This window comes from Akebia trifoliata, chromosome 8 (genome assembly GCF_017979445.1).
Source record: "Akebia trifoliata isolate Shusen 1 chromosome 8, ASM1797944v1, whole genome shotgun sequence".
Classification (NCBI taxonomy): domain Eukaryota; kingdom Viridiplantae; phylum Streptophyta; class Magnoliopsida; order Ranunculales; family Lardizabalaceae; genus Akebia; species Akebia trifoliata.
Window position 1 is genome coordinate 47,097,918 of NC_141382.1, and position 17,582 is coordinate 47,115,499.

A 17,582-nucleotide genomic window follows, 5' to 3' on the forward strand; every position below is an offset into this window, starting at 1 on the left:
TTCTCTCATAAGGTAGTAGGGGAGTTATGTCATAAGTTCGAAAATCAAATTCATCTTGAATATGAACTGAATTTTACGTTTTTAAAATATTTATCAAAAAGCGCATATAACCTATTTATTTTATTTTACTGAAAAAAAAAATTATTTTAAACCATTTTTGGAACCCAATTCAATAAAATGATCTTACAATACAACAGTCAACAGCTGCCACAGTAATTTTCGAATCGTTCGTGTCAATTTTTGAAGTTTGTTCGACCTAAAGTAGGTAGGGTAGATGGTAGAAGGTGGTCAAAACTCTTAAATAACTAACAAATAGGTAGACCACCCACCATCTATAGCACTGTCCGCCAATTTGTTGGTTAAGTTGGGTTGAAATCCTACACATCTAAGAAAACCAAATCCATCATTCTCTTCTACATCCTTGCAAGGACACATTTCTTCTTTAAAAAAACCTGTAATGAACCACCCATGGCCAACAGAGTGCATGCCATGTCCTGATCACATGAACACACTTTGTTGGACCTATAATGCATCAAAAAATCAACTTGACTGATGATGATTTCTGACCATTGGATTTGATCATTTTTATCAAGATCAATTACGATTACTAATGTCTCACATTACACCCGTACCAACAAATAATAATACTTTGCCACATTGTTGTCTTGGTGATTTTAGATTTCTGTAATACCGTAGGTGATGTACACTATATATAGTATATCTTCCACACAAGTCAGATATTCTATAGCCCTGGGTTTGACTTCAATGTCTAGATTCTTGATCATCTAGAAAGAGCCCATTTTGAAAAATCCTTAACATGTCCAAATGGAGCTTAATTTCTGTATCCGTTACTACTCCACTGCTTCAAATTTAAATGATCTGTTTGTGCTTCCAGTTTCATCACTCTATGTCCCTACCACATGCTGCACCTTAATTTCTTTTTTTTTTTTTTTTGTGGATAAGTATATACTTCATTTAAAAAAGAAAAAGAAAAACAATATAAAAAATAAAACGAGGAGGTTGAGATTTGAGACGCCTCTTGAACTACGGACACAACAAACAAAAAGAAGTCCTACTCTCTCTCTCTCTACAGAAATGATCATGGAAACCTCAACTCCTAATCTAGGGGTTGTTCAAAAATCTCAATACTAAAAATAATAAATAAAAAAAAAAAAAAATCAAATGAAACTTCATTTGATAGGTAAGTACCAAAATTTTCAACATAGATTCAATAGGAACTCACCGAATCTATCTTAGTAAGTTCCTATCTTGAACCAATAATAGTAGGTTCCTACCGAGTCCTGTCAAGTGGATAAGTGGATTAGATATGATCATACAAAGTCACAATAAAAATTTTCAATAGTTTCCTACCGAACAAAAAATTAATCTTTTTTAAGTAGGTGCGACAAGTAATTTAAAAAGTAGCATTTAAGTGGATGACACACGCAAAAAGGTGCATGCAAATAATCCAGTCCTAACAAAAAGAAGCCAGTGCTCGTTCAATAAATATAATCCCATATGTACAAAACTCCTAAAAGAAAATACCTTTAAATTCCTTGAAGGCTTTTGTCAGAAAAATAAAATACAAACCCAACAATGAAAATAATAATTTCTTGCACCAAGAGAGAAAATTCCTCAAAAAAAGAAAAAAACACTTCTACATAGCGCCTAGATCAACCAAAAAAAAAAAAAAAGGGTAATTTTGGGTACACCTCAATCATCCATTAGAGACTATCAAGAAATAAATACCCTCCTGCACTTACTGAAAAGGAATGCCCACGGTCATCTTCAACCTCAAGATTCTATCTCCAACCATCAAACCTTGAGAACAAGAGAGGTTTGAGGGGAGATTGAAGATGACATTGAAGACAAAGGATTTATTTTTGTGCGTTGGGGGGTGGTAATCTAAGGGTTTTTGGCAAGGTGTTGGCATTTCAGTCATTTTTGTTAATCTCTCACGAAGGGGATGCCTGTGGGATATCACTAAGTTTCACGAAAACCATGAAGGGGTGCTTCCAAACTTTACCCAAAGAAAATCTCTCTATCGATGAAACAACAACCTTGAAACTATAATACTCAATGTGGGGAAACTCAACATCTGACTCCACAAAAAGTGTATAGAAATGTGAACTCTTCAATCAGATTGTGAAAATAAATATGCATGGGTAAAAATTAGTACATCGTTAAACTACACCTCGAAGCATTGCAACCTTTGAGAAGATCCTTGTAAAAAAAAAAAAAAAAAAAAAGAATGAGCTCAACAACACTTGAGTATGCAGAAAAAAATAATCAAATTTAAGCCATTTTAATGGAACCCATACCTTCATGGAAGAAATTTTCACAACTCCAGAGAGTATCTCAAAAACTTAGGCTCCCTTTGCTCCAAGTATTATAAATTACCCCTCAGATATACTCAGAGAGCCCAACTGGTAATTTTCTGTTCTGTTCTACCGGTAACAATTGGCCACCCAATGATAATATTAGAAAACCAACTTGGGTTTCAGTGGAGTTCAAAACTATTTCCTGTCACAGACATAAATTATCCAACTCTAATCCCGATGAGCTTTTTATTATCCAAATTTCTGTTTGTATCACGTGGTAGCGAGTTTTTCACTTGCTTTGTAGTAAAGCATCTTCTGTACATAGAACATCATGTATGCTTGTGCAGCCCTCACAATGTTTTCACTAACTTGAGAAATCCATGCATCATCACACTTGTACCATTGATTACTTAACCGTAGATAGGTCACGTAATGGCCAGCATCCAGTTTACCTGTGTGGGTAACCACCGCAAATAACTCAAACTCTGAAGATAACTCATTGGGAGAATTTATCTCATCCCCACCAAAAGAAAAAATCCGGTTCCCATATCTGCTCCTTAAGATGGAAGAAGAGAGATAAGGTGACATGTCCAAGGAAAACGGGAATTGCAGATAGCGGTCAACCTTTCTTGACATATTTCGAGTCGATGAGTGCTCAAATCTTTTGATGTGGAAACAAGAAACCAATGGAAGCTTTCTTATGGACATCTGTTTCAGAGATTCTTGCCTCACCTTACATTGTTGGCAGAAAAATTTCTGGTCAGAACCTAGTCTCTCAGGCCTTGTAAAGCGGTCCAAACACCCTATCAGGGTAGATATTCCAGAGTTTTGGGCCGATTTCATCGACTCTGCCTCACCATTGCAAGCATGATGTGACTTTGTGGAAGCCATCCTCGTCGAACCCCCCTGGTTTGGTTCCAAATCCAATGAGATGTCAACACAGGGATCATATGTGGTGGATGTGAAACCACAGGCCGTGCAAGTAACATCAGATCTCAAGATACCTGAGAATACTCTATGAGCAATACAACAGTCTCCGTTGCCTGTGCTGCCAATCAAATAGGCTTATTAAAATATCTGATAGGATCTCTAAGTATGGAAGCTCACTAACTCATTTTGATATTTGTTTTCTTTTGTTAGCTGATTTCATGAACAAATCACTTGCCAATAAAAACAGTTGAAATAGCAGGTTTGACAAACAGATCATTTCAAATAGCTCTTCAAAAAAATAAGTAAATACAAAAAATGGAGGCTCAAAACATACATGAATAACTTTAGCATTGAAAGAAGAGGATTGCATATCCCAAATGACTAGAGGACAAAATTTCTAGCTTCTAGAAACATATAAAGGTAAATACCCACATCCGGCAATAACATCCCATGTTGGAATTGAACTTTTATGCTTTCTAATAATTGCAACCATGTACCACTAGATAAGATAAGACTAACGATTTTTGAACTCAACCTGACAACTGGACTCAAAACTCACGGACGTGTCATGCGCAAAGAACCGTAGATTCTTTTGCTCGGGATACACAACTGCAGATGGCAGGTCTGTTGTGTATCCCGAGGGACATAATCTACGGTTCTGTGCCCATGCCACGTCAGTGAGTTTTTGACTTTCCCTGTTAGGTTGAGTTCAAAAATCAGCACTCAGAAGATAATTCAAATACACTTTCAATCAAGCTGTAAAAAAAAAACATTAACCATTTGGTGTACAAATAACTTTCTCATTTAGAATTGTCCTCTAACCAGCACACTTCCTAGGCGACTCTATGCTTCTAGGCTCAAGTGTTCTACCTCCTATCAATAGAACACCCTTCTCAATTAGACAATGTGTGATTAAAAAAATAAAATGTGTGCGAGTTTGTGACAGGATAATGGTCGCTAAATCATGGTGCTTCAAAGCAGGGGAGGAGCAATAATTTTACCCATGTGGGGGCAACTAAGAGTGGAAAAAAAAATTGTCAGGGCAACTAAGTGAGAAAATTTTCATCTCAACCCCCATTTTTCTTATTGTAGCTTTTTCTTCCATTTATCTATATATATAAAAAAAGTGTGGGACAAATTGTGTGGGAGCAATAGCGACAGATTTCTTTATCCACCGTTGTTATCTGTTGCAATAACTATAAATCTTAGTAGACTTTGAAAATTCTTGTGAAATCAGCCCCTCCTTCAAAGATTCTTTTTTTTAAGTTTTCAAACATTTTAAGCCAATTATCAAGGAATGAAATGAATAACTAGTTGAGGGAAAGAAGTGGTGCCATAAAGGAGGTCATAACAACTCTTGTTTCAAGGAACAACACCTTTCTCAAAAAGAATTTAGGAATTCCAAAAGATTTGTTAATGTCTCCACCAGAATTTAACAAGGTGACTGAAAGAAAGTTTGCTGCATAAAATAGATGCAGGTGCATGCCACTAGAAAATCCTACGATGAAAACACATTAATCAAGGAAAAAGACTTATTGGAGAGAGGCAGGGGACTCCATCTAACTTGGACCACCAAGGGCGGAGTGGTTGCTAAAATTTATAGTAATCATTCTTTCCAAATCGGTGACAAACAAATAGATCTTCTGAGAGCATTAGAGATGTTATAATTTTCCCCTTTGCTTCATAACGAATATAAAGTTATACCTGGAACAGAATTGGATTTACCAATCAAGAGCTTAACACAACATAGCAACTTCCCATATTCTTTTACTGATATTAATAGTATCCAACTAATAGAACACAAAGGTATCTTCTCAAGTTGCCATAAGAACAGTATGCCAGCAATAAAGCAGTAATGGTTTGAACTTTATGACCCTTAGAATGCATAAAAAAGGATCTTAGAAGGAATTAAATTTTGGGTGAGACTTGTATGATGGTACATGGTTCAATCTCCCCATATAAACATACAAAAGATGAATCATAAAAGAAACAGGAGAAGCTATGGACGGCTGATAAGGCAAGAAGTTACCTTGGCTCTTGGGTTTGCCTCGATCCTTCTCCACCTTTTCATGGATCCCATCAAGCATGGATATAAAGAACTCGTGTGCATCCTGCTGTTCATAACTCGCCAGGTTTGCAGCGTGCTGCCACCAACTTCAATGAAGCAGTAATTTTCAAGAATCAAATACTGATGCGTGGTAAGAGCACTCAAAGTAAAACATACTTGATCTCTGACTCAAACGACCACCTTAAAGTAAATTACTGAAATTATAAACTTAGCAATCATACTTTTGACCAGAATAAATTATGGAGCAAAAGTCCGAGTGTTCAATCCGATTTCATAAGCCCACTCTTCTCATGTACACGACTTACTTGGAGAAATCAAACAATATATTTTCTTTTAATAAATTCGAACTCATGAACTACGTTATTCCCACCTAAAACAATTGCATAAAAATCTATACTTCATGCAATCTCATATAAAGAACTAAAATCTTGGGAAAAAATATGTAGCGTAAAGGCTTGAGTGTTTGAGCAAACCTGTATAGAAATTTCGCCGGACTATAAGGGATTCGATCTCTGGAGAAAACAGCAGAGAACATTGCATCCATGTCGCAAGCCAGACACAAACGTGAATTCTTATTATTATTCTCATTTCCTGTGCTGGCATTACTAATATTGTTCTTGCGCTGGCAGACGAAACGATTGTGGCGATCACTCAAGAAATAATTCCTAAGAGGAGGTGTGTGAAGCAACGCTTGAAGAACCGAATTCATGAAACATGTGTTTCCAAGATTGTTGAGTCCTCGCAATCCCCAAGGCAAGCAAGATGAAGAATCTCCAACTCCTCCTATCTGTAACTCACTTGAACCTCTCCTCATCAAAAGAAGCTCTCTTGGATCAGCCGTCCATGGCCGATAATCCACTCGCCTTCGCTTTCTCAGATTCTCGAGAGGTGCTGCGCGGGTCACCGATCCTCCAAGAGTCGATGCCGAGGTTTGCGCAAGAACAACTGAAGCATCGAAGTCTCGATCGTACACCTGGTCTCGACATGCGCAGCAAAACAGCTCGGCTCGATCGACATCGACCGCAATCTCGTGACCTGGAGACCTCGACTCGGTGTGAGCGGCCGCGTGGGATGACTCGGGAGGTGAGTGACAGGACACGGCGGCGCAGGCAACGCATGCGTAGAGACGCGAGCGAGATGAGTCTCCGCAGGAGCCGCATCGAGGGATCTCGTGCGGGTCGCGGCGAATCTCGGCGCGGCCGACTGGCTTGATTTTGAGGCATTGTTGTAGAGATCTAAAGGGCTTGGCGCCGTGTTTGGATCTGAAATCGGCGAGGTGAGGACACGGCTGAGGGATCTGACCTCGTTGTTGGAGATGATTCTTCGAAGACATTGGAAGTAACGAAGATGATTTGGAGTAGAAGAATAAACCCTAGATTTGCAGGAGACAACCTTCATCGATCGATCGAAACAGTATTAAAAAGGAGATCGAGAGATCTGAAGAGTGAAGATCGAAATCAATAACATAAATCTGAAACTGTAGATTTCTTCATTGATGATTCTGTTTGATTTCTTTCCAATTCAGATCTTCGTCTCTGTTCTTTGTTACTCGATTTTAAAATTTGATTTCTTTAATTTTTATTTTTTTATTTTTATTTTTTTGTTGCTTTGGATCCAAAAAGAGTGGAGAAATTTGAGAGAATGTGCGTGACTTTGTTACTCAGACATGAATAGTGAGGGTATTTCAGTTTTATTTTCTTTTTACAGAGTTATTATTATTAAAATACGAAAGAAAAAAAAAAAAGTAGAAATAGTGAAAATACAGAAACTTTTGCTTCTTCTGAACCGTACGATTTTAAATGGAGATAGTGATGGAGATGGTGATGTAATCCAAGGGTTGGCCGTTCACCTATATTGTGATTTGGGATAGATTGGACTTTTGTAGGACCAGTCTTCAATATGGTAAAAAGAAGAGACTTAGATACATGGGGATTGTTAACCTTTCTCGACCTTGCTTAAGTGCTACATATGGGCGGCTAGGGCTGTAAATGAGTTGAGTGGGGTCAGGTTCAGGTTTGGGTTTGGGCTGATGGAGGTCACCATAGGACCAAAATTGAGATTGAAGAATTTGCTTTCCTAACTTTTTTTAATTCCATTTCATCGGGTGTTGGAATTTCAAGAACATGGAATTATACTTAGAACGAGTTTAGTCAAACAATATATACAAGTTTAATTCGAGGATGTTTCGTTTGAAATAGTTTGAAACAGTTTGAAACATGGTTTTTAAACTCAGCATCGCGTCTCATCTCGTTCAACTCCGATACCGAGTCGTCTTGGACGAGTTTTTCGATACGTTTGAGACGTCTCGTGAGATAACTCAAAAAATATAACGTGAGACATAAAATTCGGTCAAAAAAATCACTTTGTGAGTTGGCCTCGTTAAGCTCTGATACCAAGTTAACTCGGGCGATACGTCTCGGTCTCGGACGAGTTTAAAAATCATGGTTTGAAATGAAACGAGTCACCATAGTTGTAAGCACAATAATTGAATTTTTGTACTTACAATTGCAAAGCGAAGTATGTTAAGTTCTCTGAACGATGAAAATAGGGTAAAGCTTGAATATAAGTTTTGTACTTTATTGATATATCTGTCCCAATCTCTCAAGTTGGGTGGGTGTTGGTCGGTCTTTCGACCTAGTCCCCTTAATAACTATATTTGCAAGTTGGGCCAAATACTATTCGGGCTTTAAAATCTTAAGCATGCATTTGACACATCTAAATTTCAAGTTGGGCCAAATAAAAAATGTCCATTTCCAAACATGACCTGACTTGCAAGACATAAGTCAATTTATATCTAATTCCAAACATGACTTTTTTCTATGTATTTTAACATTATATCACCCCAAAAAAAAAATATTAATTAGGCTTGGTTAATTATTGATTGAATGATGCTGAAGTCAACTCAGGCTGGAATCTCGTATCGCACTTCTTGTCATGAAAGTGTATAGAAACTATAAATGATTGTCATCGAGATACGTGTGAAAAAAGCATACGTGATTCCTACCCACTTTCACATCAAGAAGTGCAATGTGAGATTACAACTTGAGGTCACTCCAGTACAACTCTTATTGATAATATATACTATATAATACATAGTGATTTGATGTTATTAAGGAGACACTTGTATATATATATATATATATCGTGTAAGGGTGACAAAAGGTTACAGTGGCTTTACAAGTGAAGAGTTCCCCAATATCAGGAAGGCAAGGCAAACAAGCAAATTAAACTAGGTGAGGATTAAGCAAGAGATCAAAGACATGGCAAAACGACAAGAAGAATAAAGAGTAGGTTCTCTTGAGTTGGACGAGAGATAGTTGGATCCTAATGATAAGCTTGGAGAGGGTGAATAATGGTGACTCACAGTGAGAGTGTAGACACTATTAGGAGGGGAGTATTGTCATGGAAACACAATATAATATAAGGTTTTTCCTCTCTTTTTTAACCATGTCTTTGAGAAGCTATTGACATCTAGGAGGGATTTGTAAGTGTTGAAAGATAATAATGGATTAGTATAGAAAATTCTTCAATCATCGTACTCTAACAATTACATAGAGCAATACATTATATGAAAGATATAAAGTATGTTTATATAGTTGATAAAAAGGCAAGTGCCATAGAGAGAGAGATATACACAAGTTTTTCGAAATTTTTCTAAAGTCTATATAATAAAACACAACTCGCAGGTGCCAACTAGCTTAGGTATAAAGTCTTTGGGTGACGATACCAAAGATTTGGGTTCAAATCCCACCAACACCAAGTTATACTGAACTCATTAAAAGCGGGCTTACCTATCAAATAATAATAATAATAATAAATAAAATAAAAAAAGCATACCTATGAGTCTCACTCCACCTATAGTTATAGTGGATAAATGTGCCCTCAACCACAATTTTGGAGTTGAGGTCCACAATATCCCACTCCATTCCTTTTCAATTTTATTTTTTTCCTCTCTTCCTCCCCCTCATTTTTAATAATATCTTTTCAATTTTACTATCTTTCTTCTTTTACCTCAATAATAACCCTTCTAACCTTAGTATCTTTCTTCTTTTACTATTTTAACCACCACAAAGAAGATACTTGTGCCATTTTACGATGTCTCCAACTTTATTATTTTTTTCTCTTTTACCCTTTAGCACCAAATTTTTTTAAATAATATTTATCCAACTTTATTATTTTTTCGATTTTATCCCCCTCTTTTATCAAATTTTCTCTCTAATTTTTTAATCTATATAATAAAATACAACAATAGTCCCCATTCAGGGGTTCGCACTACTCCATATTTACTCTTCTCCTCTTCAACTTTGTTGTATTTTCTTTCCTCTCCTCCATTTTTTCATCAATGCCCCCTCTAACTCTTTACCCAACTTTTTACCTCTATAATTTTACTATCTTTCTTGTATGCCCCTTTAACCTTAAAAAGGGTACTTGTGTTGTAAGTACAAGCGAACTCTAGTTTATATAATAAAATACAACTATAGATCTCACTCCAATTACAAAGTATAGGGGATAAACATTCTCTCAAACTGTAATTGGAGTGGGGTCCACATTACCCACCCCATTCCTCTTAACTCCTTCTACATTCTTGTTTTTCCTCTTCTCCCCCTCCCCTCCCCCTTTTGAATAATAGCCCTCCAATTTTATTATTTTTTTCTTTTACCCATTTTCAAACTTTATTATTTCAGTCGTTTACCTCTTCAATTTTATTGTCTTTCCTTTCCTTCTCTTTTCATTTTCAATAATATCTCTCCAATTTTTTTTTTTTTCTCTTTTACCCATTTTTCAATAATGCCCCTCTAATTTTACTATATTTTTTACCACTTTATAATCTTTCCTATTCTCCCCCTTTCTTAATAATACCTCTCTAATTTTATTAGTTTTTCTCTTTTACCCCCTTAAGATCAAATACCCCTCCAACTTTAATATTTTCCTATTTTTATCCCCTTAGCTCTCATAGAAAATACTTGTGCGTACACTCTAGTATGTTTATATGGTTGATAAGTAGATCAACGCCATAGAGAGACATATGCTAGTTTTTCAAAAAAAATTACTATCATTGAATAGTCGCTATGTGATTCAATTCATGTTATCTACTCTATCATTCCAACATGTATAAATTGAGTGAAGCAATCATTTGTAGCCACCACACAAAATCAATAAAAAGCAGTCATAATTGAAAGTACTATAAATTTCACTTTCAAAATTATCTTCATTTAATTTAAAGATTCTTTTAAATGGGTAGGTATCATAAAAAATCGAGGGAATTCACAAACTCAAAAATGAGAAGACTACTTTAGTTGTAAAACATATTTAGTTCAATTGCAACATGGACACAATGATTCAAGTTCTTTGGCACCACGGACACCTCCATATGATCATGGTTTGGGTACATGCATCATGTGTCTATCACCCGAGCTATGAGTGCAAATCCAATGGCTTTTACATGAATATTCACTTGGGTAGTAATCTAATCTTTTTTTTTTTTAATAGGTAAGTTGGGCTTGAACTCACGATCTCAAAGTTGTTTTGCAATGGTAGTAATCTAATTTTGCTAACTTACGAATGCAAAAGCATTGGGATACCACATGTATCCCCCTTGAATTTGTGCACTCAGTTAAGATTAATTATTCCATCTCTACTATGTCCAAAGATTATTTAGAGCAACTCCAACGCACTTGGGCTTGTAGCAGGCATCCCCTTCCCAACTGTTTTTTTGCAAAGCCAGAGCTTCAAGGAGGGACTCCAATGCACTCGAGTTCTAACTCTTTATTTCAAAAAAAAAATTGGAGAGAAAAAAGTGTGAAAGGCAAAAAAAAAAAAAGAGTGAAATTCTCTTTCTTTATCTGTTGGTGGGAAAAAATTATGACAGTTGTGAGCCTTTTTACTATAGCTGAATTTTGTGAAAATATTTATAAAAAAAATATATAAAAATATTTCTGAAGAGCAATTTTCGCTTGTACCATTAGAGTGCATATCCCTTGAGCAGGCATAAGTGATCTCTATAATAAAATATTCAGCAATTATGCCTAGAGTCGTGCTGGGGTGACACAGGATTTACTGTGATTCTCACAAGTCTAATGTGGACATGAATACATAACCGTAGATGGTTTTTACTTGTAACGCGAGGAAACACATCTATGGTTATGTGCACATCCCACGTCAGACTTGTGAGAATCACAGTAAATACTTTTTGTCATTTCAGCATTTTTCCTTATGGCTATTTGCGTTGGAGTTGCTCTTAAGTGGCATGGTCATGGTTTTTAAACTCGTCTAAGACGGAGACGTATTGCCCGAGTTAACTCGGTATCGGAGCTGAACGAGACCAACTTACAAAGTATTTTGAGACGACTGCGTATCGTGAGGTAAGCGAGTCTCGGACGATATTTCCAATATCTCGAACGATACAAATGAGACAGTGCAAAAAATGATTAACTCACGAGTTAAACGGGACGTGTTAGACGAGATTTTCAAAATCTCGTCCAAGTTAATTGAGACAAACGAGTTAAAGTCTCAACCCTCTATTTTTTCACCCCCTAAATCGATTTTTTTTTTAATTATATATTTTTTGGGTTCATTTTTTAATATGATTCATTTCTGAATTTTTTTATAATTTTTTAAATGGTTAAAAATCATTATTTCAATGTCGAACGAGACAACTCAAATGAGACGAGACGTATCATCTAAGTTAACTTGGTATCAGAGCTAAACGATACGAGATGAGATATCGAATTTCAAAACCATGGTGGCACGCCATCTAATAGGCTAATTAGAGTGACCATTTGAGCTTCAACGAGTTCGATGCATTTTATGTGTGTACCAATAGATGCTCATGGGTCCATAGATGTTGATTCCCTGGTCATATCGTTTAGCTAGAGGGGCATACGAACCATTGACTAGGACATGAGAGCCACGTGTCAAAAAAATTTGAATCACCAAGTGGATATTTGTCCCACCCCTCCAAATGGTTAGAAATAGAATTAAACAATTTTTTATTTAATGACACGTGGCATTAAAGTATGGTCCACATAAAGAAGTCCGCATCATAAATCAACTCGCATGGGACTGAGATACACAGAATCAAACGAGTGATCTAAACTTGAAAGAACTCAGACACCTTAATCGAGGCGGCAGCAGCAGCAGCAATGAGAGCGTTCGAAGCAATCCTATCTCTTTTACTTCTGAACTTATACCTCTCTCTTCTTCCTTCTTCCCTCGCGATCTCATCTGGGTTAGATCTCTTTCTTTCTTAAACCCTAATTTTTTTACTTTACATGTTCTCTTCGAGTATCCTTGGATTTAAAGTTGTTGCTTTTGTAACCAAAGTCTGTTAGATATTCTTGACTGTTCGAGTCGTGGATTTGGCAGGACGGAAGGTTACACCATTCATGGTCGGGCGAAGATCGAAGGTACGCTTTACTGTAATTTTGATTTTGATTTTATATCGTGAAGGTATTTGAACTTGAAATCTTGATCTGGATTCTGTATTTTTCCCATGAATAAATTCCTCTCGGTTTATTTGATTAATTCTATCTTCAGTCTTTAAAAATTAAGAAATGAAACCATGTTGAAAATTAGATTTTGGGAAGAAAATTAACTGTGGGAAACCTAGTTGCCTTAGCAGGCAGGTAGGATGTTTTCTGAATCACTTCTCGAAAAGTCGATTTGGGTGGCACTTCCAAGCTTCAATTTTAGGATAGTCACGTGATTTCAATTGGTTCTGAAGACTCTTCCATGTTCGTGTTCTGCGTTATCTAGAAGAGAAGACCATGGAATACGAATTACCAATCAAACTTAATATTTACTTCTCCATGAACCAATGGATCCCAAATTGTTGAAAGAACATCGATTTGAAGTACTAAACCCTAAACCTTTACCAATTACTAGTGGACCTGTAGGACAATTTTTTTTTGAAATCGGCAGATATAATAAAATCAAAGATATAGGTATTTTAAAGCTAAAATAGAACGAAAAAAATGGGTGTGAGCATCAAATAGGTAAAAAAATAAAAAATATCAAGGTAATAGTTATGAAAACATACATTTGAAAAAGAGGTCTTGGATCGTAAGATGCTGAAGAACACTAATAAATTTTATTAACAAATGGAGAAAAAATTCAAACGAAACCTATGAAGGAGGAAAAGAACAAAACAGGACATTAGTATACCCTCCTTTACAATGAGATCCATAAGGAACCCACATTCCTCAAAGAATAACCCCAATATGATCAGTAAATATTTTGAACCATTGATAGAAAGACACTCTAATATTGAGGATTATGGCATGCATTTCCTCTCCTTGAATTCGAATTCAAAAGCTCCCCTATTGCTTTACTTCCAGATGCACCATAAAATCGCAAAGGGTACGTAGCAATAAATAAATAAATAAATAAAATCGCAAAGGGTAAGAATCTCCACATTGGCTCATGATTCTCTTATATGACTTGAGATTTGAGAATTCAAATGGAGATAATGTTCTTTGAATATTTTACATTGTCTGATGTTTATTGATTGCTCTGAACTTAGTATGAAATATTGTTAGCAGACCCCAAATCTCGAGGAAAAAAGGTTTTGATAATTATTTTTTGTGTTTTTTGTAGTTAATGTTTCATAGGATCAACAAGTAATTGCATATTATTTTACATATCTATATTCTGCTCTGCAACTTGTTTTATCTTTGTCATAAATCTAGTTTGGAGTTGATGTGTAGGTTCTTTTTGGTAATTAATATATTGATTTGGCAGGTATTGCAGCAAAAGGGTTTGGTCTTCCTGGAAAAATATCAAATGTTCAAATCATACTTAATGGTGGCCAAAGAGTTACTTTTCTAAGGCCTGATGGCTATTTTTCTTTGTATCCTACCCATTTTCCTCTCCTACATTATGTTTTCACTCCATACTGTGTGAATATCATACTTGAATCTCTCTCTCCTATTATTTCCCTAATCAAAATCTGTAAATGTTAGTACTTTCTAAATAACTTGTAAGTTGTTTCCTTGTAGATTTTTTCATCATACTTGTCCAATCATGTCAGAACTTGAATGCTGGATATCCATATATTTACATGTTTGCCCTACTAAGAATGTTCCTCCTTTGGTTTCCACATAAGAGGGTCTTTAGCAACATTGATAAACTCACTTTTGTATTTGAAAGGCTTGTTATTATTTGATCATAAGCATGGATAACAATTGAAAGAAAATTTGGTTCTTTCCACTTATTAAACTTCTTATCTATCAATAAAGCTAAAGTTGGCATCGGATTCCGAAAAGAAACAAAAATTCTATATATGTCCAAGGGGGTACTATTGGTCAATAGACATGAAGCTGGGTTCAACGGAATTTGAACCTAGGTTATGGGATCAACACTCCTCAAGCCTTTACCAACTTAGCTAAGTAGGCACCTTCAGTGACAGGATAAGAATATGTTCATTATGACTACCCATTTTACACTCTAGAATATCTGGTTAATGTCAAATCCTTACCAATCTATATTTTTCAGATTCTAATTGATTTGGCTTGAGCCTTCAATATCACCTATTAATAATTAGTTAAACCTTGCAGAGGCACATTATTCAAAAGTAGAATACACACCCCATTATATTCTATGTAGTGTCATCAAAAGTGTTAGGTGATACCTGGGCAATATGGATCCTTCAGGTGAAGCCTAAGGAGCCATTTATCTATTTATTCATTTTGTTCATTAGTACATTTTATAAGAATTAAAAAACTACATGCAGGAAAAATGAAGTAATGAAGCAATATCTCTAGATTATTTATATAACATGACCAAAAGGGATTTTCAAGTAATATGGACTTTTTTCCTGTTGCATGCTCTAAGCCAATGTACACAAATAAAGACTCTTCTTTAAACAATAAGAAGAAACCAATAAACAAAGCAAATAAAATAATAGCAAAAGATTGAGGAAGAAAGAAGTACCTCCCCTAAAACAGAAAAGAAAAGAGAGAGACTCTGTGTTGCAGTGAATCTCATCTCCTATAAACAGAAGAGAAAGTGGGATGGCTTTCTGTATAGTATGCAATTCCCATTCCCCTAAAAGATGGAAGAAGAAGAGTGTTAGCTTGGGCTTCAAAACTTGATAGCTAGGCTCCAAAAACACAAAAGAGAGGAATATGTTGAATTTATATGTAATGTTGTAAGGTGGTCACTTGTGCGTAGAATACACTCTATTTAGTTGCATGCAACACTTAAATTGAACTGGTTTTATGAGAATGATACTGGTACCTCTTTTCCTTTTCTCAAATGTTTTCTTAACTATTATGCTTATAGCCACAATGTGCCAGCGGGGACTCATCTTATTGAAGTGGCAGCAATTGGTTATTTCTTTTCCCCTGTGGGATTCTTCTCTTTTCCTTTATCAGTTTATTTTGGATCATTTCTATCATCATGAACTGCATTTTGTATGATCCCTTTCTTTATTACATGGTCCAGGTACGTGTTGATGTCAGTGCAAGAAACCCTGGCAAGGTTCAAGCAGCATTGACAGAGAACAGGCGGGGTCTGAGTGAATTGGTGTTGGAGCCTTTAAGAGAGGAATATTATTATGAGGTGGGCGATGATTCTAAGTTCAAATTATTTTACTATTTTACTTGATAGTCATCCATGATGAACTATTATTGCTTGGTGGTCTCACATCCTCCTGTTTTATTACAGATAAGGGAACCCTTCTCTATAATGTCTCTTTTGAAGAGCCCGATGGGTCTCATGGTGGGCTTCATGGTGATCGTTGTATTTCTCATGCCCAAACTAATGGAAAACATGGGTACAGTACTTATAACTTGGTTCAATGATTTTCTCTTCCAGCATATGCTTAGTGACTCAGACTTGGTTCATTTGCTTTGGGGAGATTGACAAGCCTATTCTCCGATCAGATTCTGGCCAAAACCAAGTCATGCCTCACTGAGGCATTGTTTCGCTCCATCTCAGTGGGACCAACAATGGGTCCAACTAACATTGCACTGGGGACACAGTGTCCCCATCATACCCTACCAGTGTCATACGCATGGAGCACATGCAGCTGGAGTTGAGACCCCAACCTTCAAATCCATTGGTCCCACATAGAAGGGTTCCTATCCATCAACTTCACAGATGATCGTAACCATCTGTTTTTAGTAGTAACTTTGTGAAGATTCTCATTCCCTCGGAGTCTGGTTCATGTGCCACCATATTCTAACTGCTTGTTGGATAGACTGAATATATGGGATTATCCAATCTTAAGTCTAGATGTCCAAGATGAGATCAACATGGGTGGTCCCAACCCCCTAACGTATCTACATTCTCAACCCAGAGTCAGGCAGCTTGTTAGATGATAGTAGTAAGGTACACTATTTGACGATATTTCAGGGAAATCACTATAGAAACTGTGGGTTCAACTCGATCAGCCGCTTATTCTGTTGATTTCTTATTTTTCCAGTCCAGCTAATGGTCTCCTTTTAATCTTTTTTTTTTAAATCAGATCCTGAAGAAATGAGGCGGGCTCAAGAAGAAATGAGGAGCCAGGGGGTTCCTTCTTTGGCAAACTTGTTACCTGGAGCAGGAAGGAGTTGACATGTACTTCGGCAGCTATAGCCACAGTTCAAACTAGGCCTTTGTATTTTTAGCTTTGGGTACTGATATACGCGCAGAGGGAATCTGGTTGAAGGACTTGTATGTGAGTCAGCGCAAGTTCAGTTACTTTCGTGATTACTTTCTGCTACTGCTAGTTAATTGAATTAAACGTTGTTCTTTTCGAACCAGAAATGTATCTTCTGTTGTTTATCAAGATAGTCTGTTTTTTTTATTTATTTAATATATGGAAGAATTAGCATTTAATAGTTACCTGAAGATAAAAACTTAGAACTAACGATCAAGTTATATGGGATCAATAGATCGATTGCATCCATGATGGATTATATGGTTCAAGAATTGTGCACATTGCTTTCCACCACGAATGTCACCTTTTTTACTCATCCAAAAATGTTTGTGGATTCGTCCAATATTTTAAAAACCTCATCTATGATTACAGCCTGAGGTCACTTCAGCATTAGTCTATAAAATAAGATTTTGAAATTGTTGGCATCTTCTAATGCAGATTATAACAAGAATAACAATTATTTTTATTTTAAAACATATACACAATCATGTTCACATCAGTTTGGAGGGCTTGAGTCCTAATCCGTACGGGTTTGCCCAGAACCATAATCTTTTAAACCGTAACAAATCGTAATGATGTGGTTTGGTAGTCTAGGAACTATGATAAACCGATTCAGGTT

At 36.2% G+C, this 17,582-nt stretch overlaps 2 protein-coding genes across 4 annotated transcripts; one reads left to right on the plus strand and one right to left on the minus strand.

Annotated features, from left to right (window-relative positions):
- Nucleotides 1–1,534: 1,534 nt before the first annotated feature.
- On the minus strand, nucleotides 1,535–6,983 carry LOC147397280 (ubiquitin C-terminal hydrolase 22-like). 3 transcript variants are annotated; one of them, XR_015181202.1, is made up of 5 exons: nucleotides 5,793–6,983; nucleotides 5,281–5,405; nucleotides 3,326–3,369; nucleotides 2,322–3,227; nucleotides 1,535–2,223 (listed from the first exon to the last, which is right to left on the minus strand). XR_015181202.1 is itself a non-coding variant. In XM_086452817.1 (3 exons), the coding sequence occupies exons 1-3, from the start codon at nucleotides 6,650–6,652 to the stop codon at nucleotides 2,592–2,594; spliced, it is 1,758 nt and encodes a 585-aa protein (XP_086308943.1). In that variant the 5' UTR covers nucleotides 6,653–6,982; the 3' UTR covers nucleotides 2,144–2,591. The 3 variants fall into 3 exon arrangements, 1 of the variants encoding a protein (XP_086308943.1); XR_015181200.1 differs by having other exon boundaries at nucleotides 2,322–3,364; nucleotides 5,793–6,982; XM_086452817.1 differs by having other exon boundaries at nucleotides 2,144–3,364; nucleotides 5,793–6,982.
- A 5,400-nt stretch (nucleotides 6,984–12,383) lies between these two features.
- On the plus strand, nucleotides 12,384–17,092 carry LOC147397281 (ER membrane protein complex subunit 7 homolog). The gene is made up of 7 exons (XM_086452819.1): nucleotides 12,384–12,547; nucleotides 12,685–12,725; nucleotides 14,059–14,167; nucleotides 15,601–15,664; nucleotides 15,763–15,879; nucleotides 15,985–16,093; nucleotides 16,787–17,092. The coding sequence occupies exons 1-7, from the start codon at nucleotides 12,462–12,464 to the stop codon at nucleotides 16,876–16,878; spliced, it is 618 nt and encodes a 205-aa protein (XP_086308945.1). The 5' UTR covers nucleotides 12,384–12,461; the 3' UTR covers nucleotides 16,879–17,092.
- Nucleotides 17,093–17,582: the final 490 nt, after the last annotated feature.